Genomic DNA, 26110 nt, shown 5'->3' with positions numbered 1-26110 from the left:
GCAGTAGCGAATGCAAATACGAACCGATAGCGGCGAACTCGTCCGGAGTGCGGCCGCCGGCGATGAGCCAGCGGCACCAGTCGATGGTCTCCCGCTCATCGATGGCCTTGTTGGGGTGCAGTAGCACGTCTAGCAGGTGGCCCAGGTGCTGCGGGGGGCCGCTGGCGCAGTCCGCGTGGATATAGGCCGCGGCCCCGCGCTTGTCCTTGCGCATGAGAACTTGAGCCGTGGTGCCGGGCATGGTGCCCCCGACGGCCTCGCCCTCGCCCTGCGCCTCCGTGGCCGGTGGCCGACCGCGGGGGTGATGACACGCTACTCTTGTGTATAAAAAACTAACAAACGTCAATCACTCGAAACTTTTTTGACACTATCATATTTTTTTAACTGGCACACTCGGTGCTTTATGTAATACACTGAAACATTTTGCGCATTCCGCTTATTTTCCACATCGCGCGACACAAATGCCAAAAACTGGCACAACCGACGCGACAAAAACTAAAAAAAAGAATTCAATTAAAGGCCATCAAAAATGGCATTCCAAAACTTCAGAAGCGCAGTGAAAATGTGAAATCAACTTCATGTCGATCAGTGACCTTCGTTGCCAACACAACGAACATTCAAAAACAGTTTGACAAACACTAAAATACTTATTGACATTAAGTAGGTACTACCAAGAAAAAGTGCTTACTTATTTTAGATTACCTACTATACAAAATCAGTTTATTATTATTTTACGCTGAATTCTTATTCTGTCTCTTTCCAATTGTTTACCTCGGCCTTACTCTTAATGTTTTCTTATAGTAAGTAATAAAACTATACTCGGTATAACTATTTATACATGAGCAGGTATTCCGAACGCTCTCGTGAGAGTAGAGAACCCTAAGCTTGCGTGTAATAGCTTGTCTGTCTATTTCGGTGGCGATGTCCCAAGGTGGTCCCAAGACATGATTTTGTCCTACAATTGCTGTTTACACATGGATAATAGTCGAGTCCTGCGCGCGGTGGTGGGGGTAATCATTGTTCCGCGGAGGATAATTTGCTCCCGTCCTGCCCGTCTATCTCGGAGGCGATGTCCAGAGACAAAGTCTTGTCCTACAAATTGCTGTTTACACGTGGACAATGGTCGAGTCTTGGGACAAAACAATGTTGTATTGTCCACCTGTAAACAAGGCTTAATTTACAAAGTGTTCTACACACGCGAGAGCGTTCAGAATTACACCTTCAGGTAGTCTTTGTATTTACGTATTAAATTCGTGCTAAAAAAGCATTCTCCACACTCGCGATTTCGTTAAGGGTGCTATTCTGAACCGCTATTGAACTGAGCTGAACCATTCTTGTTTTGCAAAAGAGGGCAGTGAGAGGTATTTACAACTTAAATTATCGCGATTCTTAAAGAAATATTTTTAAAGCAATAAAAGTTATGAATGTTTATAGTCAGTATACTTATGATAATATTATGCATGTGTGTAAAAATATATCTCTCTTTCAAAAACATAGCGACAATCATAGTAAGGTAACTACATCGTTTGTGGGGCACTGCGTACGCTTCTACAATAGAATACCTGACAATGTCCTAATTATGGCGGACAATAAATTCAAATTTTTCATAAAAAGCGTACTTCAAAAAAAGGCCTATTATGGACTTAATGCGTACATGGAAGATAGCAGTATATGGAACTAATAATATTATTTTATTTGTGTTAGTTTATTTGATTATTTTTGAAATGTGTAGTTGTTTATTGAAAACTGACTATCTCTTTGTGTTGTTTTGTTTATTTATTTATATATTGACCTTCAATAAGCGTATAAATTATACCTATATTGAAGAAGAAAAAAAACTAAACACTCTCGCGGCACGAAAAAATAGTTTTTGTCGTGTATTTTGTATGTAAATACACGAGATAATCGGGCTGCGAGAGCATTTGGAACTGTATTCCTTCACTGTCATGCTAGGAAATCAGAAAAAAGTCATTGTTCTGACCATGTGTATTTGATTGATCACAATTTGACAATACTGCAGTGAGTTTTTAAAGTTTCGATGTTTTGTTGTTTTTACGGTTTGATTGTATTTCATTTAATTTAATCTAATCAAAATTAGTTTCCAAAAATTTATAGTGAATATGCGAAACTGAAGAAAGACACAAGTCTTTATAAACAGTTTCGGGAAAGGGTTGGGAGCTTTAATTGTATTTAAGTATAGTAAGAGATTAACCATCTGTATAAGTCACTGTGTATTCCCAAAGATATTCTAATTTACGCATAAGCATTCGGTGATCCACTTTATCAAACGTTTTAGAATAATCTGTGTATATGACATTAATTTGCGTTACCTATGTTATTCATATCGGATGTGACATATTCGGTGAAATTTTACGCTAGATTTCATCATAAACTAATAAATAATTTTGAATGTTACTTTTATATCCATATTTAAATTTTATTTTATTTTATTTTATTGAAATAAACGGCACTTAGTGCCTTTTACATATTAGTTACAAATACAATTAAATATACATACATGTAAACATAGTTATAAGTAATACAGAGCATTTAAAACAATATTATTAATTTAGAAAGTCTAAGAAATATAAACTATATAAAAGAATAAAATATTACCAGTTATAGAATTATCGATAAAAAAAGATAATTTGGTATTAGAGATACTTTGAACCAGTTAAAAAAATAACTAAGAAGTAAATTTTGAATAACATTAAAAATATATATATATTTATATATATATGTATTATTATTGAAAACTAATATTTAGGTAAATAGTATATGTTTATGTATAAAAGTATATAATGATGTAAAAAAAAATGATAAAGAGAAATATTTTTTACTTATAAATTAATTAAGAAAAGAAACGAAAAAAGAAAAAAAAACACTAATAAAGAAGTTTAAAACAAATTTTTAACAAAAGTAACAAATAGTTACCTAGAACTATTACCAATAAAATAAAGAAGAAGAGCCGTTCTATATGTAATAAATTTCATGTGAAATGAGTCACCAATGTCCTGGTACTTATTGCCTAGAGAGTGAAGTCTATTGATGACTGCAATTTTGCATAATGATTGGTTTTTTTGTGTTTGTTGAAGAAGTACAGAAATATTATACACACACACATATATATACAACAACAACAAACCATCACACCGTTTCCCCGTAAGGGTAGGCAGAGAGGATAGAACGCTTCATCACTCTATATTTGCATACAGATCTCGCTTCTTCTACATTCATACATCTTCTCATGCACGCGCACCGATTATTCCTACTTTTGACATGTCCATCTTCAAGTGTTTGTTGGATTTGGTCATGCCATGTCTTTCTCGGTCTACCTCTATTTCTGCATCCATCAACATTCACATTGTAAATATTCTTAGCCGTTCTTTCGCTGTTCGTTCGTTCTACATGTCCAAACCAGCGCAGAACTCCTTTCTTGATTTAGTCCATAATGCTTTTGTCTCAGCCTTACATAAGGTACGCATCTCAATATTTGTGCATCTATCGTACATAGTTTTACCACACATTCACCCTCCTTTCAATATCTTCCATAGTCATTCCATCCCTAGTAAACATACTTCCCAGATACACAAATTCCTCTACTTGTTTTAGTATAACTCCATTCACAGTGATTTCACATTTAGTCATACTTTCATTTCTTTCAAAAACCATCACATTCGATTTATCGACATTCATCAGCAAATCACTTCCCTTGCATACATCGTAGACCTTTGTTACCAATAATTGCAGTTCCCCTTTGTTGTTAGCAAGAAGCACGGCATCGTCAGCATACAAAAGGCAATTGACACTTAAATCACCCATTCTTAAGCCTTTCAGTTCTTTCATGCAGTTATCGATATACACGTTGAACAGCCATGGTGACATAACACATACCTGTTTCACTCCTTTATGAATGTCAAACCACGATGTGTATGATCCGTTAACCCTAACACATAATGTGCTATCTTTATACAGAGAAGCAATAGCTCGTGTCAGATTTCCGCTCACTCCATACTCCGATAACACCTTCCATAATGTTTCTCTGTCAACTCTATTAAACGCTTTTTGCAAATCGACAAATGCACAGAAAAGTTTTTGGTTTTTAGCAGGAAATTTCTCTGTCATGTTTCGTAAAGCCGTATTTGATCCATACATCATCTTCCATTCACAAAACCGCTCTGAATATCCTACACTCTATCCTTAGTAACTTTTCTTACTCTCTCAATCAGTATTCTTCCATACATTTTGCCAACAGCGCTCAAAAGGATGATTGCTCTATAATTTCCGCATTCCACCCTTGAATCTTTTCTCTTGTATAGAGGCATAACAACAGCCCTTCTCCAGTCTGGATGAGTGTATTCTTCCTCTAAACATCGGTTAAAAAGCTTGTGCAGCCATACAAAAATTATTTCACCACCCGCCTTTATAAACTCTGTTGCAACATAATCAAAACCTTGCGCTTTTCCATTCTTCATATATTTGGCAGCACTTCTTATTTCTTCCATTCTTATCTCTGTCGTACCATCATCTGCATTTAAACTTACTTGAGGAGGTGCTGCAGTGCTTATATTTCCTGTATGTGTTTCATACACCTCCTCGAAATATTCCTTCCATCTCGTTTTTATTCCACTATCATTCGTCACCATTTTTCCATCATTTCCTTTTATAGCTGTCATGCATCCACTTTCATTACTGTTTCGGGATTTTTTTACCGCTTTCCAGAATATCTTTTTATTTTCTTGGAAGTTCTCAGTCAATTTCTTTCGTTCACGTACACCTTGTTTCACTCTCTTCTTACATTCATTATATACAATTTTTAATTCTGCAGACCTACTACCAACCGCTTCTTCACTGTCAGCAGATTTAACCATGCTTTCTTCTTTTCTTGCACTATTTTCTTTATTCCATCGTCCCACCAAGCATCACCTTTCTTTCTTCCATGTTTCTTTATACCGCATACTTCCATCGCAGATTCACACATACCGTTTTTTAAACGTTCCCATATTGCATCAATACTCATATTTTTCACACATTTATCCATCAGTCTAAGATTTAAGGCCATTTCAAAATTATCTTTTATGCAATCATTTTGGAGTTTTTCAACTTTGACTTTAGAAGGCGCCTGCATTTTGCGGGTCTTGGACCGCCATCCTTGAAACAAGATTACTCTTGATACCACCAAGAAGTGATCTGTTTCCATTTCGGCTCCTCTGTAAACCCGCGTATCAACTGTCACAGGCTTCAATCTAGAGCAATATATATATATGTTTTTCGTGTAATAGACATAAAAAAAAACACTTGCACTTTTAAATTTTTTAAAATTTGTTTTTCCTTAAGTATGACATTTCTTGCTGGAACTAAATTTTAATTATAATGAGTAGGTAAATACATTTTTCGGGTTTGAGAAATTCTTATAAAAAACGTTTACGAGTGACGTTATTCAGTTTGTAAAGTGGTTACACCAACCTGCCAATCAGAAATCATAAGCCCAGTAAAAGATCATCATATTTTCTACCAGAAAATATTTTTCATTTGTGCTGTAATATGTTAATCTAGATACCTCCCTAGTGAATAAAATCCAGCCCTTTTGTACAAACATTTGGACAAACTCGAAATTTATCACATTGAAACTTAACTTTGTGGTTTTCTGGAGCCTTTTGACAAATATACTATTCGTAGCTAGTAACCATTTATTCAACGTGCAACGATTTTATTTATTTACAACTAGCTGAACCCCGCAATGGCTTACTATTGCTAGATTTGAGTATATATCCATATTATATAGCTTAAATAAACGCAATTGAATGTTTGATATATATAGCAGTGTCCATCATCGCAAGAGAGAAGATATTCCCAAAACCATATGTTTGCCCGTTCTAATAGTGTTCAAGTGAATTAAATGACATATTTCCACAGTAGTAAAGATATATATAAAACCGTATTCAATTCGATTCGTTCTTTCCTAAATGTTTGTTTTGGTCGAGTTATGTTTTAATTGACACCACAAGTGTTACAATGGACACCAGTTGTATGTCAAATGTAAAATGAATTATTTTTTTAACCATGCATACAATTTGCAAATATATAGATAGAAGTAATCGAATAAAAAAAAGTTGTTTGAGCGATCAAAAATGTCAATTTGGTTAATTTTGATACCACCTTCCCCTATTTTATACCCCTAGAGCCTGACATCTCCGGAGAACATAACATTCCGACGAAGAAATCTTTTTGACTTAGGCTGGGTTTTTTTATTATTATAAAATAGCATTTAAAAAAATCTTAACTAATATTACTACTTTTGAAAAAGAACTGTTTTTGTACAAAATATACATTTTATGCTTACTTCTGATTTTTAACAATAAATTCTAATCAAAACACCCGACCTTCGAATCATAATTTTTGAAATACCAATCAGTAAGTAACCTAACCTACATAACCTACATTAAAAAAAATGTTTTTTTAATGTTATCCATCCTAGGAAGGATGTTTTTAAACGTCAAAAGATATGGCCCACATCATTTCAGACCTTGAATCTAGGTGGCGTCGCTATCTATGTCATAACCTATAGTACATAATATATTTAGTCTATGGTCATGACCAAAATAAACTGACAAAAACAAACCACAACAAACAACAAACAAGTATAATTTGTGCTTGTACCTGTCCCATATATCATTGTAATCTGTTATAATATCTGATTTGTCAAACGTAATTCGGTGTATTCGGCATTATTAACTTATTGTCAATATGAAGACGGTTTCGAGAAAACGAAATCGAAATTGGGAGGTAGAAGAGAAGGTTATATTGAGTTCGCTAGTTTATTATAATTTTCCTTGTTTTACCACAATTTTATGATAAATAATAGTTAACCTATTACATTTCAGACGTTATTAAAACATTGTATTATAAATCACATGGCTGTAATTGAAAATAAGGCGTTTACCACAAGTGTTTTAAGAGCCAAAAAAGACGCCTGGAACGTTATCTTAACAGAGTGAGTTCGATACATTTTTAATAAAATATAATATGTATGTCTATAATATTGAAATTTTTCGGTATAAATTACGTTTATAGTATTTCTATTTTTCAGATTTAACACTCTTAATTCAAAATCTAGGGATTTAATCCAATTGAAATCCCAATGGAAAGTCATGAAAATGAGCGCAAAAAAACGCATGGGTGATCACCGGCGTCGACTGTTTGCCACTGGAGGTGGACTCAAACCTCCGAGTCCATCTCCTGACGATTTGGCTATGGTCGACATGCTCCATATAGATACAAACGAGGAAGCGAAGTTTAGTCACCGAGATAGAAATCCTGAACCGGTATCAATATACTTTTTCCGCTTTTAGTTGACTTATTATGAATTCTTATTATGAGTTAACATAGGATAAAATTCTTATAGCTTTCTTTTCTAAAAAATAACATGTTCAATATGCTCCCGTTTCAATTTGTGTCAAATTCTAACCAGTTGGATAACGAGTCCGGACATACAAATATACAAGCACTATTATAGATACATACGCAGGCTGATTTTACTATGAACATAGTAGCATACGTCGAATTTAAATTAATCTCCTTTAAAGTACTGTCCTCGGATAACGATGCACTTATCCCAGCGTTGATTTCATGATTGGAAGCGTTTCTGGAAGGCTTCTTTCCGAAGAGCCTTCGGCTACTCCATCGTTAATGGTGTCAATATTTTTTTTAGCACGGTTTTTATTTTTGGGAGTAACCAGAAGACGCATTTTTTTATGCTTTTTTTTTTTACTAAGAACTTGTAGATCAGAAGCGAGGTTTCGTGGCAAATTTCGCACTCACTCGTCTCATTTGCAAATTCTGCGGAATGCTTTGCAGGTATCCGTACAAGATGTTCCGTTTTCCAGTGAGCTCTTGAATAGCCACGTTTTTGTCAATTTTTGAGGTCGAAGTGGAAGGACGTCCCCAATGTTACTCGTCTACAACTGACTTTCCACTTTTAAATCGATCTTAGCCGTCTTCAGAGTCACCGCATTATCGCTGTACACTGATTTTAACATTTCTTAGTAAGTTTCTTAGTACTTATAACAAAATTTAATGTTAATCCATGATGCGCAACAGACACGGTAAACACGACCTCACTCTTACAGCTCTGGACGCCGACTGAATAACTTCATGATTGCCATTTGGTTTTTTGAAATTATTATTTTTTTTATATTTTATTTTCAACGTCTAGTAAGAATCTTCAATCCGCCGCATGCATTAACCTCTCTGACTCCCTACGACCAATGTCATGAAAGAGCGAGGTCAACACCTTCCTCAACTTGACTTCCACAATTCTGGCAAAACATTTTGAACCTTCTTGCCAACGTAATAGTGTTGCCTCGATGTCAGAACAGTGTTGACCCCTTTACTTGTGTCAGATCCCTATTGCAGTATCTTGTATTATGTTTGTGGTTGACGCTTGGGTATTTGTTTATATTTATGTGTGTAACCATTACTGTTCTCAATATATTCTATTGGATAATATTAAGTACTCTGAATTCTTTGAAGAGCAAGTCACTCGGATAATGAAATGTTTTTTTTTTAATTACTCGGATTAAAGATTTCTGTGCAATTGTAACCAGTTCAAGGGTGGTTTTTGTGGTAGCTCCCCGACCAATTAGACCTTTAGTCAACTCAGAGTTTGCCAGTGCATTGTATAGGTGTTTTAAAGTCCGAGGCTTTAAGTATATTTCTGAGTGGGATGAAAAAATGTATCAAGCGCGTTATTTTTGCAGTTATAGTTTCAATTTGTTCATCCCACCTCAAATACTGGTCTACAGTTATTCCCAGATATTTTATACTCCGAACAATACTCAGTTTTTTGCAGTTGCAATTTGCCATCACTGAACAATTAGTAGTTGTAGTTCGTGAATTTCATTAGGTTGTCCGGCAGAGGTTGCACTAAAAGTATGAACTTTGTTTTATCCTAATTTAATGTCAACAGGTTTTCGTCTAGCCATTTTTTAATATTATTTAGGTCATTACTTGCTTTTATATGAGTTTCTGACCAAGCTGATGCGCTATAAATTATAACTGTATCATCAGCAAATGAAATAATTTGTCTAAGTGACTGTTTATTACAAAGTTCGTTAATATATATATCAAGCAGTGGTCCCAAAGTGCTCCCTTGTGGAACACCAAATGAGATTTGAGCAGGAGCACTATCAACTTTCACCTTCTGAAGTTTTTCACTTACATAGCTTTTAAACCATTTAAATAACTGCCCTTGGATTCCTAAATTGTGCAACCTTTTTAGTAAAATTTGATGTGAAATAGTATTAAAAGCTTTCGCTAGGTCCAGAAAAATAGCCAAGCATTTTTTCCTATTGTCTAGATGTTTAGATATTGTTGCAGTCAATTTAGCTATTGAATTTTCAGTCCCCGTGCCTGTCTGAAATCCGTATTGGTTTTCTGATAGTTAATGATTTTTTTTATAAGTCACAACTTTAAACTGACTATATCAACGGATCGGGCAATCTGACTTTTTACTTCAAATGGCTGTAGCGTCAATAGTTGCTGCTATAAAAATTCATTCACTATACATTTTTATCAGCTCTCATATATAATGTTGCAATTATTTGTCTCTATATTCATTATAAATTTCATTTTCAGAATGTGAATAGTACAGAATTATCTCCGTGTAAGTGCAGTTATCAAGACAGCCATCTACTACCGGTACGTATACTTTTTAATCATATTGAAATCATATAAATATCCTCGTGTTTATAAATTGAAAATATATTTTAGATCTTTTTTTTCAGAGTACACTGCCATTAGAAGTTATTATTGATATCCCCGCTTCTGTTCCGAAAAGTCCCTGTGAGGTAAATTATCCAATTTAGTTTATTTTGAAATATTCAATCACACTTATTTGAGGAAAGCCAAACAGGTTAATAAGGATGGAGAAGGGAAGGGAATATGTCTTGGAAATGTAAATATGTTGATTTTTTGCCTAGATTGCCACAATATTCCCTTCTCAGAGGTTCTTCACTCCTGTTGAATGAATTCTTAGAAGGGTAGATGGATGTACTTGTTTACAAATATTGTCTTATTTAGGTTGTATACTTACAGAAAATGGAAAGCCCTGCTCAGATTTCAGAGTTATTTCAGACTTCAGCACCTCCATTGATTCAGAGCACCGCCAAGAAGATCAAATTCAATAGGGTAACAAAGCTTTTCTTTATTTGTATAAGAAAGTTACATTTTGCCCTACTTTACAAAGTGTGTTATTTAATTATTGTAGTTAATACATATTTACAAATAATGTGATTTAAATTACCATGTCAACATTCCTATGTTTGAATCTAAACAATGAATAAATAATAACAATAATAATAGTGGACAATTGTAGTACTGCAGTGTGGACACTGCAATTGTGTTTTAACATTTTTAGTGTAACACAGTGTGTTGCCGGGCGCGCTCTCACGATTGTAATCTTCACGCAGTGTGGCATATGAAGATAGCCTCAAGGTGTAAATTCACAGTACCAACCTAATAATTTTGTTTTAATTAAAATGCATAGAAAATTATTAGTAATATCGTCACGTATAATAATATCAAAAACACAAGCATGAGATTTTATCATAAAATTCTAATTTATTGTCAGACGGTACCTAGATGTCAAGGTGGTATTACTGATTACCACGATTAACACCTTGCTACAACTTCATACAGTACATTCCTAGCTAACAACACCCTGAAGCTAACTTCTCACAATACAATAGCTTTAAAACCAGCCTTTCATAGATGCGTTAGCCATGGACAATACTAAGAGATTTGTTGCATTTATTTTTTTGTGAAACGAGGAGCATTTGAGCGTAGAAAGTGACACATTACAACATATATATTTATTTTTATGCCTACACCACGAAAGGATGCGACAGACCTAACTTTGTTCATCTATTTCTGAGTTGTTCTGGTGGTTGATTTTAATAGTCTTAAACATTAAGATCTTCTCTCAGAATAGCCATGGATATTATTAATACATATACTGAACAATTTATTTGGGTAAAATTTGTTTTTTTTTTATTTACGTTTGTAATATTATTTTATTTCAGAGGGCAGAAGACACGTTTAAAAAAAAAATATTTGAACTGACTTCGAAGCATTTAGTCAGAGAGCATAAAAAAAAGATGTGGATGATAGAGGAAAAAAGAAAGGACTTTGCTAAAATTAAAGAAGAGGAACTTAAAGTCAAAATATCCCTAGCGGAGAAAGAAAGCGCATTAAAACTTATCTGGTTGGAAGAAGAGCACAAACAGAAGATTCGTTTGGCAGATATAGAACATAAAAAAAGACTTCAGTTAATGGAGCAGATGAGAGAACTTTGATATTGACATGTTTTTTTATGTCTTAATAATTAGGACAAATTAATTCAAAATATACAGTAGTTAGGGTTGAAATGTTTTCTCCTCTGAAAATATGGTATGTAATATATCCCACTTTTTGTTATATTATTAATTGTTTTAAATATAGGATTAACTAAAACAACAACAATTTATTGCTCTGAAAATATTTTTTTCTCGGTTAATCCTTCAAATACGTCTGTAAAATATGTCATTACGCGACACTCCATACTAGATGTCCTTCCATTCAACACGGATCTAAAAAATGTTGCTACGTTGCCCGTAAAATCATTACTCTATGACGTTTCAACTCTGATAAGTGAATGGGATATTTCATACTAACAATGGCATCTACCGTTTATCAACGAAAATAATTTTTGTTTACTAAAAATCCAAATCCATGAGATCACTTATTCGGGTCGCGAACTTAAGAATAGAAATTTGTCAGTTCGAAATGCTGGCGGGTTCACTTCGACCGATAGTGTCTCGTCGGGCTCCTAGTAACTACGTCAGCCGATAGGATAGGATATACACCGCGGTGAATATTTTGATTTGCAATTTGAATACCTTTGAATTTGTAGGGGCCTAAAAAAAAGTAAGATAAAATTTAGTAAGGTGCGTGACATTACGAATAATTTTGTCAAGACATTTTATAGTGGTGTGTTTTTTGAGACAATTTTTTGTCGGTGAACCGTTTTAAAAAGTATGTTTTTAATAGAAAAAAATGAACTCGTACAGTTTTAATCTTTTTTTAATACTTTCTGAGTATCAAAATTTGGAACGATTGGTTTTTTTTAAAAGTGATTTTTTTTTAAACATTGTATTTACAATGGCGTCACAAAATTTGCTTGGCGAAGAAATTGCGGAAATAATTAGAGAGTTTTTTTTATAAATATTTCGACCCCTGTATTTAGTAGTCTTACGTGTCATGTACAAGGCTAAGGTACTCGCAAAAAAATCGTTTTTGTTTGTCTTGGAAATGGGATGTTCGATCACCGATTTTGGTTTATTACCTTTATGAGTCCAATCACCATTCTTGCAAAGTTCGAGAACAATGGCGCGTGATTACTACTTTTAACTACAGTGTGGATATCTGTTAAGGATATTCCATCTTTCCTGCATTCTGCTTCAAGATTATGGCGTTGTAAACTGAAAAATGGGCACTGAAATAACAGATGTTCGATACTCTGTGAAGAAATATCATCGCATGGACAATAGTTATCATTTCTTAATTTAAACCTATATAGATAACTTCTCATGGCTCCATGTCCGGTAAAAATTTGGGTCGTTTCGAAAGTACTTTGGTGATGATGACAGAAGTTTGCTGCATCAGCCAGCGTTGGGAAAAACATTTTATTGATTTTACCTGTAGAAGAAGCGCGGTAATGATCCTCGCAACGCTGCTGCGTATTTTGTTTTATAAAATAACTAAAAACACTAAAAGATTACACTAAAACACAAAACAAATATCACCAGCGTGGGCGGCAGAAAAAACTGGACCGGGTAATGGGGATAATTGTTTAAAATTAGCACTATAGAAAATTAGATAACGGTTTTTTGCGAGAGCGGCATAAAGTTGTGGCGGTTTAAACGGAAAGTCTTTCACATTATCAACATTAAATAATTAAAGAGTTGGACTCCGATTACAAAATATTTTCTGAGAATTAGACCGGTGATCTTGATTCTGATACGGAAACAGAATCTGTCGAAGAAAGGGAACAATTAAATTCATGGAAATCTGGACCTCATATTCTCGTAATACATGAATTTGATGATTTCCAATCGGCTATTACTGTCAACAGCCTCTACAGTAATTCAATTGAATGTGATTTTATTGGAAAAAAATTAACATTCAGATAATAAAGCGCGATTGTTTCAGAAATGAATAAATTTGATGTATTTAAATGTACTAGTAAAGAACAAGGGCCAAGTTCTCACACACACAAATGGAAAGATATCACTGTTCCCAAATTATATATTTTTCATACACAGAGTTGATGGTGAAATGCAAGTATTTGTCTATTGAGCACTACTGGCGTTCCGATGGATTGTATATTTATCCAATATACAATCCTCGGATAATTGAATTAAAATAAATAAAGAATTTTAACAAACATATTTTATTAGTTAATGAGATATATAAATTATAATAATTTGTTTGGCCCTCCTTTACTTTTTATCACCTCTTCAATGCGCTGCAGCATGGAATCGATTTATTTTTGGAGATAGTCACTAGTCAAATAAACGTACCATTTTTTTTCAATAGTTTGTTCTAAGTTTTTATTTGACGAAAGCTGTAATGAGTTTATTTTTATCACCATTACATATCACAGGTTCTCTATTGGGTTTGCATAGGGACTCTTCGGGACAGTCCAGTTGAATCTTCATCTTGAAATATGCACGCAGAAATATGGGATCAATGCAAATCAATTGACGGGAATAAAAAGTTTTCCAAATTTTAAAAATAAATATTGTCATTTGCAGTTCTATTGATGAATGCCAAATATCTCACTCCGTAAGAAGAAAATAATCCCCAGATCATTTGTTCAGCAAGATGTTTCACTTTTGGCTGAAGAGACTCGGCGCTTAATCGTTCTCCAGATCTCTGTCTCGCGTACTGAATTCCGCACAGCCAGAGTTAAAATTTACTCTCACCGTAAAAGATGACACATTGTTTATATGTTTAAATTTTTTTTTGTTGCTAATTTGAAGTGTTTAGCATGCATTTTTTTTGTCAGAAATGGTGTTTGCAGGCCCCTTTGCCCGAAAATTTATAGCAGTTTGATTCTTATTCCGCAGCTCTAGAACTGTGTTTTCGCCACACCAAAGTAAGAATTAAATGTTTCTATAATACATCTAATTTTCGTTCTTTTACCATACTTTTGAAATAAATTTTTGAAAAAGTTACCTATTGTGTTAATTAGTGGATATTTACGATGAAACGAAATTATTTATAGAGGTAAGACCCCATGCAGGTACCTATAGAAATAACGGTAAATAGTTTTTTAGAAATCTTTTATTTATTTCGACGACTTACGCCTTTGACAAAGTATAAAATAATATTGAAAAACAATTCTATCAAAACTATACACAAACATACTATTTTAAACCTCAGATTTTAACCCTAGAAGCCCAGTCATATTTTTTCAGCTATAAAGCCCAAAAAGAAATGATGTTCAAGAATAAAAAAAAGTGTAATTTAGGATATTTTGCTAGATTTTTATCAGATTTATTTTAATTTGATATATGAAATAAAAAAATAAGAATTTTTCATTTACTTAAACTTCAAACTGTTAATCATAAAAATGTCACAAAAATTGAGATCCTCTTGGTTTTTATACTAAAAAAATTAACAAAAATCAGTTATTTTGCGATAAACTTATCAACTCTTAATAATGATTATAAAACAACCTCACAGCATTATTCAGACTTCTCAAGCAGTTTTGACACATCTACATTGTATTCGCTGCATGTGGCCTTTTTTCATTGGAAGCACTGCATTTTGGTTTTTTGCTTTTTCTTATAGGAAAATACAAAAATACACTTTAGAAAAATACATCTTAAAATTAAGCTATAACATGAATTGGAAAAAATCCCCAAAAAGACTTCAGCGTCTGAGCGTGGGCCATTCCTTTTTAATTATTAAAAAGTTTATAGCACATATATGTGGTATGACATAAACATGAAAAGAAAAATAAAAGAAAAACTAAATTAACATAGGCTGATATTACAAAAACATGATTTATTTGCAGTATGCATTTATTTTTAATTTTAATTATTTTTTTAAAGAATGTGTATCTGTTCCTTCCATGCTAATCCAAGACCTCAAACCTACTTTAAACTGTACCAGTGACTTAATGTTTTGTAATTCCTTAGTTAGAAGATTGAAGGATCTTGGACCAACATGTAAGGAGTGCCTCTGTGCGAACTTAGTTCTGCATCCTGTCACTGACAGTACACTATCGGATCTATTACTAATACGATTTAAATTATTACTTAACAATTCCCTATTCAAGTAAACATATTTTAAGCACTAAAATATGTATAATTTTCTAAAACTACGGTAAGGTGAAGTGTTTGAAGGTGAAGTTTTACCATGGCAAGGTGAAGCTTTCGCCATTTACGCAGTAGAAGCGTCACGTATCATCGAGAATTTAATTCCATATTTATCCGGTTTGTTAGGAACGGACACCTGCCGGGAAAACCCAACAACTGTTCATCTACAGTCAAGTTTGTTACCGGTACGTAATTCAATCTGCATTGTTTGATGAAAATTTCCCACATTTTTCTCCCAGGCATAGAAGTATTCTTTCGATGAAGTATCGGACACAATTATTTATCATCCATTCGACATCGAAAGATTAAAATCTCTCTCTACTCATTCCGGTAACATATGGACAGGTGGTTGTTATCCTTTAAATGAGTGAAAACATTTCAATACTCTCTACTGTATGACAAAAACTTGTTTTAAAGTTTTTTTGAATAAAAATTTCTCTTGATGTAACACCAATTTGAGTATTATTTTCCCCTGAATTAATTTCTTCCTCTTCAGTTTCCTCGAACACACCTAAAAACTATATCAAATGATATTAGCATAAACAATTTCACGGATGAATTATGTACATCAATATTGGTAATTTGTGATATAATTGTATTTGACTTTTCCTGCACCTAATGCTTGAAAGGGCGCTGTTTTATGTATGATACAGCAGAAGCATGTCTAGTATAACAATATAAAATAGTAAAATGCTTAAGAAATGTAAGTATATAAGTATCACTGACAAGACATCAAATTATCTTAGTATTCAGTCAATAAATATATAACACATTGTTTTGCAAATTTTATTTAAACTTAATTAAGAAGTGGGACAAATAAGAATGGAGTATAGGCGTAGCCTCCATCCCCAACTGAACTATTCTCGAAACATTCCTTATATCCCTGAGTATTCAGTTATCGTGTGCACTGTCCCTCCAGTGTGCCACAGTATCCAGAATTTACATTTTACCATCCCAAACCACTTATAATAAAAATGAAAACATTTCTTATTTAACAATCCTGCAAATTCAAAGAGAAATAACCCTTTCTATTAACATAAAATGGGTCAATATCTCCACAAATTTCCTCGTGCGGGTATAGGTGCAATTCATTTATTTATTTTATAAATTTATTGCATAAATAAACAAAATTTTGAGTTTGTCAAAATTTCTGTAGACAAGGACTGGATTCAACTCTCTGGGGAGCTGCCTATATTAACATATTACAACAGAGATGAAGAACATTTTAGAGAAGGTATTATAGACTTATAAGTTCTATATTACCTTCTCTAAAATGTTCTTCATCTCTGTTGTAATATGTTAATTGCACATTTAATACCAGGGAATCTGTGAAACTAGTGAAACATTGCACCTACAACTCTAGGAAATTCTCTTATATTATGGAACTCTGAAATAACTTCAGCTTGTTCTGTCAAAGACGTTGGCGTCCTTTTGTATGCCGGGGCTTTTCGTGCAAATGCTATCGCTACATTCTTTCATAAGGGGCTTGCCGACTTGATCCGTGTATATCAACAGAGACGTCTTGAAAGTTAACTGCACTTTCTCGAGATTTGTAACAATATATTTCAATTTAAAATCGATTATTTTTTGTATGGAGGGGCCTGTCGCAGGTGCACCACTTTGATGTGCTGAGATAAATTATTGTGACTGGAGAACGTCTGGGCAATGAGTACAAGGAATCCTGCCTTTGTGCAAGTTTAAGTGGTTCTTGTATGTCGAATACACTCCAAACTTTTTCCCGCAGACATCGCAGAGATAGTCGTGGAAATGGACGTTGTAATGCTTTTGAAGTGCTTTGAAATCGACAAAGTTTTCTTTGCAAATGGGACATTCATTCGAATTCCGATCCAACCTCGGCTGAACATACTTTGCAGATTTAAAAACTGGAATTTGATCGATCCATTCTTTTCTCTTCTTCACATATTTACTGATCCTTTTCTTTTTTACCTTGACTTTTTTTACATTTTTTATTCCCTCATCTCCATTATACGATTCTCTCAATTCGACAGACATTTTTCGTTTTCTTTTTGTGCGTCTATTGGTTTCTTTTTTTTCATCCGTGTCTTCGCTTAGATAAGGTTCATCTTGAAATGGATCGTCGAATATCTCGCAACTTTGATCGGACTCCAAGATTTCTTGAACATCATCTATTTATTTCTCAACATATATTTATGATAAGTCTATTTTAAATCTATTCTTTGTGTAAACAAAAAATAAATCAAACAAAACTAAAATTGTAAAATATCTTCTTTAGCACGGATCTTCCCAGTGAGGGATACATTGCTATCTCAATTATATAATCTATTCTGGTGAAGTGAAAATAACAGCTAGGACCAGAAGGCAATTACGATTAGAAATTAATACATTTGAAGATAAATTGGACATGCATAGTTATGTAGAAAGCGTCCAACCCTCAAAATACTAAAATCGAGTTTAATCTTGTTACTACGATAATTAAAATTACCATTAAATTTTCTTTATCTTCCTGAAAACACATATCGACACTTCGATAGATCCGGCTTTGTAATATTGAGGTATTTTTTTTATTTATTCGAACAATTTATATATTATACCGTTTGCATACTGAACTGTTCAATTTGAGAAAATCAGTGGTATATGAACACTATGTAGGTATATTATAATATTTCATTATAAAACAAAACATTGATGTAAAGAGGTAGATAGTAAATCAAATAAATTTGTGGCTTGGATCTGAAAGGACCAATGTTGTAAAATGCGTAAGAGCGCCCAGCCCGTTCCCAGTGAATGAAGAAACTAGCAGATTACTTCAGCTTATTTCTTCATAGTTATATGTATACTGTATTTAAATTTGTACCACTCTGTTGCTGTTATTTCATCCTTAAGTAAGCTTGCAGATTACAAATATTTTTTGAAAACTGTCTGTTTGAAAAATAGTATTTCAGACATGATGTCCTAAGGGCTATTTTTCTTTAATATTATACAGTTGACTAAGGACATGTGGTGCTCGACATGGCCCTTTTTGGCATTATTCATTTTTGGAAGGAGTCGATGCAGAGCTTTGTGTTGACATTTCAATCATAAGAAACTGCCTGAAACTGAATCTATTACTTCTATTGACCTTCATCATATTGAAATCAATATTGATCTGATATTTAAAATAATTAAAAGCCTCTGCTCATCTAATAACTATAGTCCTGATAGTATTCCATCCTCTTTTACTATAAACTGTGCAGATGAACTCTCTGATTCACTATCTTACCTTTATAACTTATCTTTTACAGAAGGCATTTTACCCAGTATATGGAAAAAATCCTTTTTGTTGCACCTATCCACAAAAGTATGTCAACGATATATCCAAGAAGATCTTGATTGTCTAATTGATAACTGTAATAAAAATCAATTGTACATTAATACCTAAAAATGTTATTCAATGACATTTACTTAAAGGAAAAACAAATTTACGCACAATTATACGATCAAAGATAATTGCATATCACGGTGTAGCGAGATTAGAGACTAAGGAGTTATTCTTGATAGTAGGCTGTTTGGGTCTCACATAAATTCTATTGTTGAAAAAGCTTACCAAATGCTGGGCTTCATTTTAAGAATTTCCAAACCCTTTAAAAAACCAAGCATATTGAAAACTTTATACAACACTTTTGTACGCAGTACCTTGGAGTTTGCATTAGTTGTGTAGAGCCCACAATACATAACAAAAGTAGAAAGGATTGAAAATGTTCAATGAAAATTTTTAAAATACCTAGATTATAAAAGCAATAAAACGCTTTGCACATACAGCCAATCTGCTAAACAAAATGGATTTTTTACCCTTGAAAATAGACGCACTATATCTGAATTATGCTATTTATATTAATTATTAAATAATAAAGTAGACTCTTTTAACCTACTCTCCAAAATTAATCTTAATGTCCCTTCCATCTGCCAGTCTGTAGCACTAACTATGCACAACACTCTTTCCTCTATCGTTCTTCCTCCAACTATTATGCTTTTTTTTCATCTATTGATATATTTAACACGCCCCTTAATTTATTTAAAAATAAATTAAGACTGATTCTTTCTGCCTGCGATATGATCCCACTTGCTATTTAATGATGCTCACACTTACACACACCTGAACACTTACTCCCACATACACACAAACACACCTATACACTTACTCTCATACAAATACACATAAACACACCCTTTTGTTGTACCACAATTTAATATGTATGATTTTTATTTAGAACCTTCGCTGGTCTGTCTTTAAACCGTATCTTTTTTATGTTATTATATCATTGTTGACTGTTTGTTTCTGTAAAATAAATAAATAATGAAAATAATATCCTCTGAATATCATTGTGGTATATTTTAATAAACTTTTATACAAGTGTTGCATTAAAATAGTGTAGAATATAGTTACATATATCGCAAAGTTAATGAGAATTACTGTTTGAGTTGATTTGATAGATTATTGGTAATAATCTTCTGTTTTCAACAGCTGAAGCAGCGTGATAATGTTCACAGAACCACAGAAAAAATAGCCATTTATATGTTATTATACCTATATGTAAGTATATTTTTTTTGTAGATTACCCATAAAAGAAATCACTGCTCCTCGCTGGTACCTACATGTTTGATTACTAATGTAGCAATATTTGCACACACCTAATGAGCAGTATTGCAAAATAGAACTTCACAAATACATCAACAGCTGGCATTCTAACTTTCACATTAGAATAGTGTTAGGGTATTGGGTTTGAGTAACATCTGTGGCGTTGTGTTTAGGGCATTGAAGAGATGTGGGAGTTCAAACATAGGTGAAATTGTGAATGTGGCTAAATGTATAAAATGATCACTTAAATCAGCCAATGATAGGTCATATTCTCTAATAATTCCTTTGTCTCTGTTGAGATGAGTGTAATGAAAGTGTTTTAACTTTGCAAGATGCACAAGTATCTCTATTCTCAAAGAACTATTACTAAGTTTAAAAAATCTCCACGACACGGAGAAAAATATTTTATCCCATTTTAGACCAGTATTAAAAAGCTGGTAGAAACAGGAACAGTTGAGGGAAAGCGAGGAGAGTGGTCTCCTACAAGATAAGCACTGCCCTTAACTTGGCCCAGGGCTGGGAGGAATGCCGGCGTTTCATGACACTCGGGATTAATACCCTGTCATCGCTCTAGTTTCCTCGCCTCCTCTTTCACAGTAATAGCTGCCCGATTGTTGAATAATCTACCCACTAATGTTAGAGACGCCCCTTCTTTATTTACATTTAAGTCAAGATTGAAATGTCACTATCTAAATATTTAAGTTGTTTATTTATCCTCCTTTCCTTCCTATCCCCTCTCCCCTCTCCCCTCTTCATAGTATAGTGTTAATTTTGATATGTTTTTTTTTCTTAATCTTTGTTTTTAATTTTGTTTAAAATTGTAAGATTTAATATGTCCATGTACTTGTAATTTTTCAAACTGAATGGTTTGGGTAGGTAGGAAGAAATTGCCTTAAAGCAATATGCCCACCCTTATATGTATATAAATTTTATATGTATATAAAGCGTTAAATAAAAATAAATAAATTTTAAAAACTCTTCGATGGTTTTCTGTGACAAAGTAAATAATGTGTATAAATAACTTGATTAAGGTGATTCTGGGAATATAATGAATTTCTTTTGGGCTTGATAGGTTTGATTTTTTTTATAGATGTCTGACTGAATCAGGGTGTCGTTAAAAGGCTTAAGGGTTACTCTGCAGGTATAAGGGGTGGTGATGGCTCTATTTTTCCCAGTCTACTAACGAACTATCGCCTTCAGAGTTGGGAAAATTAGATTGAGGGTGACCGACAAATTGACTGTATATACTGAGGTGCACTGACGGTGAAAGATGCATTGCAAGAATTTTTTCATTTTTTATTTTATTTTTTATTTACTTATTTTTTTTATTTATTTATTTTTGTTTTTTTACAATATACATAAGAGGTAAAACAGAGTATTCAAACAATAAAGCATAATTACATAGCAATGAAATACATATTAATGGTAAAAATAGTAAACAAACAATCCCATAAAGGCATGGCTTGTTCGTGGGTATACAAGAAAATTTTAATGAATTTTTGCTCCTATAATAAATAATAGACAGTTATAATATTTTTGTGTAATATAAGAAAGAGAAGATAAAATATTCTGTAAAAGATTATATGGTATTTTTTTTTATAGTAATTAAAAAAGGAAATAAAAAAATATTTTAAAAAACATAAAAATATTCCTTATTATTAAAGGGCAACAAAATATATCATAAAAAAAGAGTTCATATTTTTAGTTTGAATCCAGGATAGTGCGTGTTTTTTAAAAGAAGGAAAATTTGAAAGTTTGGAATCAATGAAATATTATCAGTAAAAAAGAATTAAAAATTTTTGGACCTATTAAATATTCATGTCTCTGTGCGAGCCTTGTTTTACAATGTGGTATTTCTAACACACGATTTCTTCTTTGACTCTGAATCTATTTGAATTACTTGAAAATTAAATGTGAATTCTAAATAACGGAAATCTCTTGTAAACAAAGATATTTAACAAAAAAATTAACTGTTAATTAAAGTTGAAAATTTGGTTTTGCTATGTGTGGATCTGAACAAAGGCTACAAGATCTCTAAACAGATCAGGGTAAGTAAGTGGGGCTTTCAACGTACTAAATGTGGTACACCTGTTTCCCCATAATCTTTTAATAAATAATATTTACAGTCCCCTGTATTTATGAAGTAAAAACAATATACTGTTTAAGAACACGTAAAAACTCATTTGTAATAGACCTCTTTATTTACATAGTACGTAGGTAGATAAATAAATAATTGTTATTACATTGAGCACGACTGATAAAATGAACATTCTAGAAATCTACTAGTGTGTCCTGCGTCCTGCTATCAGGCAGGAAGTGTACGCGTTATAATGTATCCTCTGTTTTGTGAGATTTCATTGGATAGGTTAGGTCTTTGTAGTTTTAGAATATCTAGGTAGTTCATTTTTATTCATTTTATTTATTTATTTTTGGAACAATAACAAACTATGACCCCACAGAGAGGGACTCTGTAGCAACAAATTTAGATCTTAATAACTCCCAGGGAGAAAATTCAGCCAGTCTGCAAACATTTTGAAATACTCAAAACATTGTTGAATTAACAAACCGGTAAAAGAAGAAGTATAAAAATAGGATAATTATTTTCAGGCGCTGCCTAGAAGGTGAGTTGGTTCAGCCGGATGAATCTCACCTACATGGTAAAGATTTCAGCTCTTTTACTTCATAAAAGTCAACAGATGGAAGAGGTAAGGAAATGTGGATGCTTAAACATAGACGGAATGGTGAATGTTGCACAGTGTGTAAAGTGGCCACTTAAACTAGCAAATGACAGGTCATAAGCCTTGTAAATACCTAGACTTCCATATTCCCTTCCAAAAAAAGTTTTTCCTCTCTTTTGGAAGAAATTTCGATCTAATATTCCACTTCCGCAATAAATAAAACTATTCCATCTAAACAACGGAGGCGGATTCTTTTTATAAATGTCAATTTTTCTAAACAATTATCTAATATTAAACCTGAATTTTACACAACCAATAGCATAGGAAGAACCAATAACATTGATAAAAAATCACAAAGATAAAGTCCATAAATATAATTAATCTGGCACATACAAATTAAATTGTAATGATTGCGATTCAATCTACATTGGAAAAACTAAAAGAAACTTTAATATTAGAGTAAAAGAACACTTAAGGTGCCTAAGTAATAATCCTTTTTCTGAATTTGCAAACTATCTTTCAATAATCATAATTTTAATAATGACTCTGGATGAAAAGTTCTTCATGTTGAAAATAAAATATTAAAATTAGAAGAACGTGGAAGTCTTAGAAGTTAAAAAGTGATTCGCAATAAGAAAAAAATAATAAAAAACCGAATAAATAATATTTCCTTTAGTCCATTCCTGTCTAGTTATAAATATCGTATCCATCTCACTTCACACTTCCATCTTTAAAAGAACAACATTTATCTATTCATCAATGATCTAAAAAATGTTTTTCTTACTTCATCAATTTAACTGTTTGCTGATGACACTAAAATTCTCAAACAGATTGACAGCCCTTCTGATTGCTCACTATTATAATCTAATCTACTGTCTTTTAGCACCTGGTGCTCATCCAATAATCTACATCTCAACTTAAGTAAGTGCAAGGTTATGAGATTTTTTCGTCTGGGAAATCCAATCATATACGACTACTCACTAAACAATGTAATATTATCATCTGTGTCTAGTATACGAGATTTAGGTATTATACTGGACACTAAAATTTCTTTTACAATTCAAGTTGAACATGTTATTAATAAATCCTTAAAACTCCTTGGATTTATTAACAGAAGCACAACTGACTTCAAAAATATCAATACCCTTAAAACTCTCTTCTGTTCTGTTTGTCCGCACTTAGAGTATTCCTCTGCTATCTGGTCTCCATATTATGATGTTCACATCAAGAATATTGAATCAGTTCAACATCGATTTTTGAGAAAGATGGGCTGGAGGTTGAGCTTATCCAGAGAAGAGACCAATATACATATAATAAGTTAGAAACTACCTTAAATATATCTTCTCTTCAAGACCGTCGAATTAAATCTGACCTTCTAGTCCTATTTAAAATTCTTAACTCACTCTTTAATGCGCCTGAACTACTGAGCTCAATAAAATTAAATATCCCTACTAGAAACCTCAGACAAAACTTACTCTTTCATACCGATAACCATAGAACTAACTATGGTTTTCATTCCCTTATGACCAGAATTCTTAGGTCTGCCAACAAACATACCAGTCTTGATTTCTTTGATAGCAACTTGTCTTCTTTCTAACGATCACTGAATCAAATTCAATTATAAACACTTCTTTCCCGCTTCCAATCCCACAAAGTCTACTATATACCCATTGAGTCTTTCTACATTTTTAATAATAATTTTCCATGTATAAATATGTCCTTAAAAATACCCATTAGGCGTATATATAAATAAAATCAAATAATTTTTGCCTCCCAGTCATTTAAGGACATACAAAAAATGTGATTTAGATCTCCAATGCCTCCACATTCACAGGCATTGGAACTGTTTGTTACTATCTCTAAAGTTGCTACAACTTGTAAATATACGCTTTTATTTAGGTTCTTACTTTTTTGAGTAATTTTATTTTAAGGTGTAAATTTTATTTTTAGGAGTGAATATAAAAAAAAAAACAATAATCGATAATCACCATATTATATTTAATATCAACATGTCCTTAAAAATGCCTATTGGGCGTATATATAAATAAATAAATAAAAAAAACATGACAAAAACACTTATTAGTTCCATGTGTATCGATGTATAATTTAGAAATCACTGTAAAAATAAAATAGGAGAGAATTCTTTAGTCAAGTATGCATTGTGTAGCTTTGAAACCGGTCAGTAAAAAATAAATAAGTGGTTAAAATCAAAGTTGTTTATATTTATTTTATTATAATGAATAACCACAAAGTTAAAATATAAATTTTAAACTGATTTACATTTAATTTCTAAAAATTTTAAACACTCGGACCTTTTTAATTGCATAAATAATTTATTTATTATTGAGAGCATGTAAAGATTATTTACTTTATCTTTTAATTCAAATGAATAAGTACATGAAATATAATATTTGTTTTTTATTATTGAAACACGGAAAACAAATCACTCGATTTTATATTATCTTTTGTAGAATAGGTCGGTGGGTATAGGTATAGAACATATAGGTATAGGGTTCGATTCCTGACAAGGTCGACATGAAACATTTATTTCAAAAGCTGTTTTTATATTGGAATATTCTCTGCTGAATACTCCCTGGACTGGCATCTGAAATGTAAGACGGGCAGGATCATCTTGCCGTCGTGTGTGTAGTAATTATTATTCCATGTCCGCTCCCTAGTTGGAGCATATGGTGTCCACAAAGATCCTCCAAGCACCTCTGTCGGCTGCCAGCTCTTGTGCATCCTCCCGAGTCAGGCTCGCGTCCCGTAGTTCTGACATGAACTGCCGACATACAGTCAGTAGTGGACGTCCAGGACGTCGAGAACCTGATGCCTTGTAAAGTAGGCGAGCGTGGTTTAGGCTCTCAGGAGGCATCTGCAGCACATGGCCGAGCCAACCGTATCGCCTCCGCTTGATGACAGTTGTCACCGGAGTTTGCTGCGTCCGTTCTCTTATTACTTTATTCCTCACAAAGTCAAACCACCGCACACCTAATATTCTTCTGAGACACCTATTCTCAAAACTCAGAATTTCGCTGCTTTGGGCCCTAGTGAGGTGCCACGATTCGCATCCATAGAGGAGAACAGGTGTTATGCAGGCGTTATATAGGCGGCATTTGGTTTTCACTGAGTAAATATCCGATCTCTATACAGCCTTCGTACTATTGAATGTGGTGCCTGCTATCCCTAGCCGCACTCCCAGTTCTTTTTGAAAGCTGCCATTTTCCATATCATATATTCCCAGATATTTGAAACTCTCGACCCTTCCGCTGACTCGGTTCGACAGAGTCACGGGATTTAGGGCATCGAGGCATAAAGTGTTACACAGTACATGGGTTTTTGCAATTTAGATTTTTAAACCCATAATACAATACCCGATCGAAATACGTTACGATTCCGGTACCGATTCA

General features: G+C 33.2%; 2 protein-coding genes and 1 long non-coding RNA gene across 10 annotated transcripts in view; 1 reads left to right on the top strand and 2 right to left on the bottom strand.

Annotated features, from left to right (window-relative positions):
* Ubr3 (Ubr3 ubiquitin ligase) overlaps window positions 1-241 on the bottom strand; it is an 81053-nt gene extending 80812 nt beyond the window's left edge. The window contains exon 1 of the mRNA XM_088239561.1: window positions 25-241. Coding sequence (XP_088095687.1) covers window positions 25-241 — 217 coding nt within the window. The remainder of the gene's footprint in view (window positions 1-24) is intronic.
* Window positions 3-14347, top strand: LOC148272804 (uncharacterized). Of its 7 annotated transcripts, none has more exons than XR_015824767.1 (8): window positions 6583-6798; window positions 6885-6994; window positions 7091-7325; window positions 9637-9699; window positions 9786-9848; window positions 10096-10188; window positions 11082-11907; window positions 13854-14347. XR_015824767.1 is itself a non-coding variant. In XM_088239563.1 (7 exons), exons 2-7 carry the CDS (start codon window positions 6915-6917, stop codon window positions 11352-11354), a joined length of 807 nt encoding a protein of 268 aa, XP_088095689.1. In that variant the 5' UTR covers window positions 3-800; window positions 6885-6914; the 3' UTR covers window positions 11355-14347. The 7 variants fall into 7 exon arrangements, 3 of the variants coding, with proteins under 3 accessions (XP_088095689.1, XP_088095690.1, XP_088095688.1); XR_015824765.1 differs by having other exon boundaries at window positions 11082-11964; XR_015824768.1 differs by having other exon boundaries at window positions 11082-11984.
* LOC148272803 (uncharacterized) lies at window positions 13418-24520 on the bottom strand. 2 transcript variants are annotated; one of them, XR_015824769.1, is made up of 3 exons: window positions 24030-24520; window positions 18667-18791; window positions 13418-15943 (listed from the first exon to the last, which is right to left on the bottom strand). It is a non-coding gene; the product is annotated as an uncharacterized LOC148272803 (long non-coding RNA). The 2 variants fall into 2 exon arrangements; XR_015824770.1 differs by having other exon boundaries at window positions 24104-24120.
* Between the last annotated feature and the right edge of the window lie 1590 nt (window positions 24521-26110).

Source organism: Micrasema longulum, unplaced genomic scaffold (assembly GCF_059751315.1).
Source record: "Micrasema longulum isolate JH-2025_06_02 unplaced genomic scaffold, ASM5975131v1 h1tg002185l, whole genome shotgun sequence".
Taxonomy (NCBI): Eukaryota; Metazoa; Arthropoda; class Insecta; order Trichoptera; family Brachycentridae; genus Micrasema; species Micrasema longulum.
Note: the sequence above shows the minus strand (reverse complement) of the source record. Positions and strands in the feature narration are given on the sequence as shown.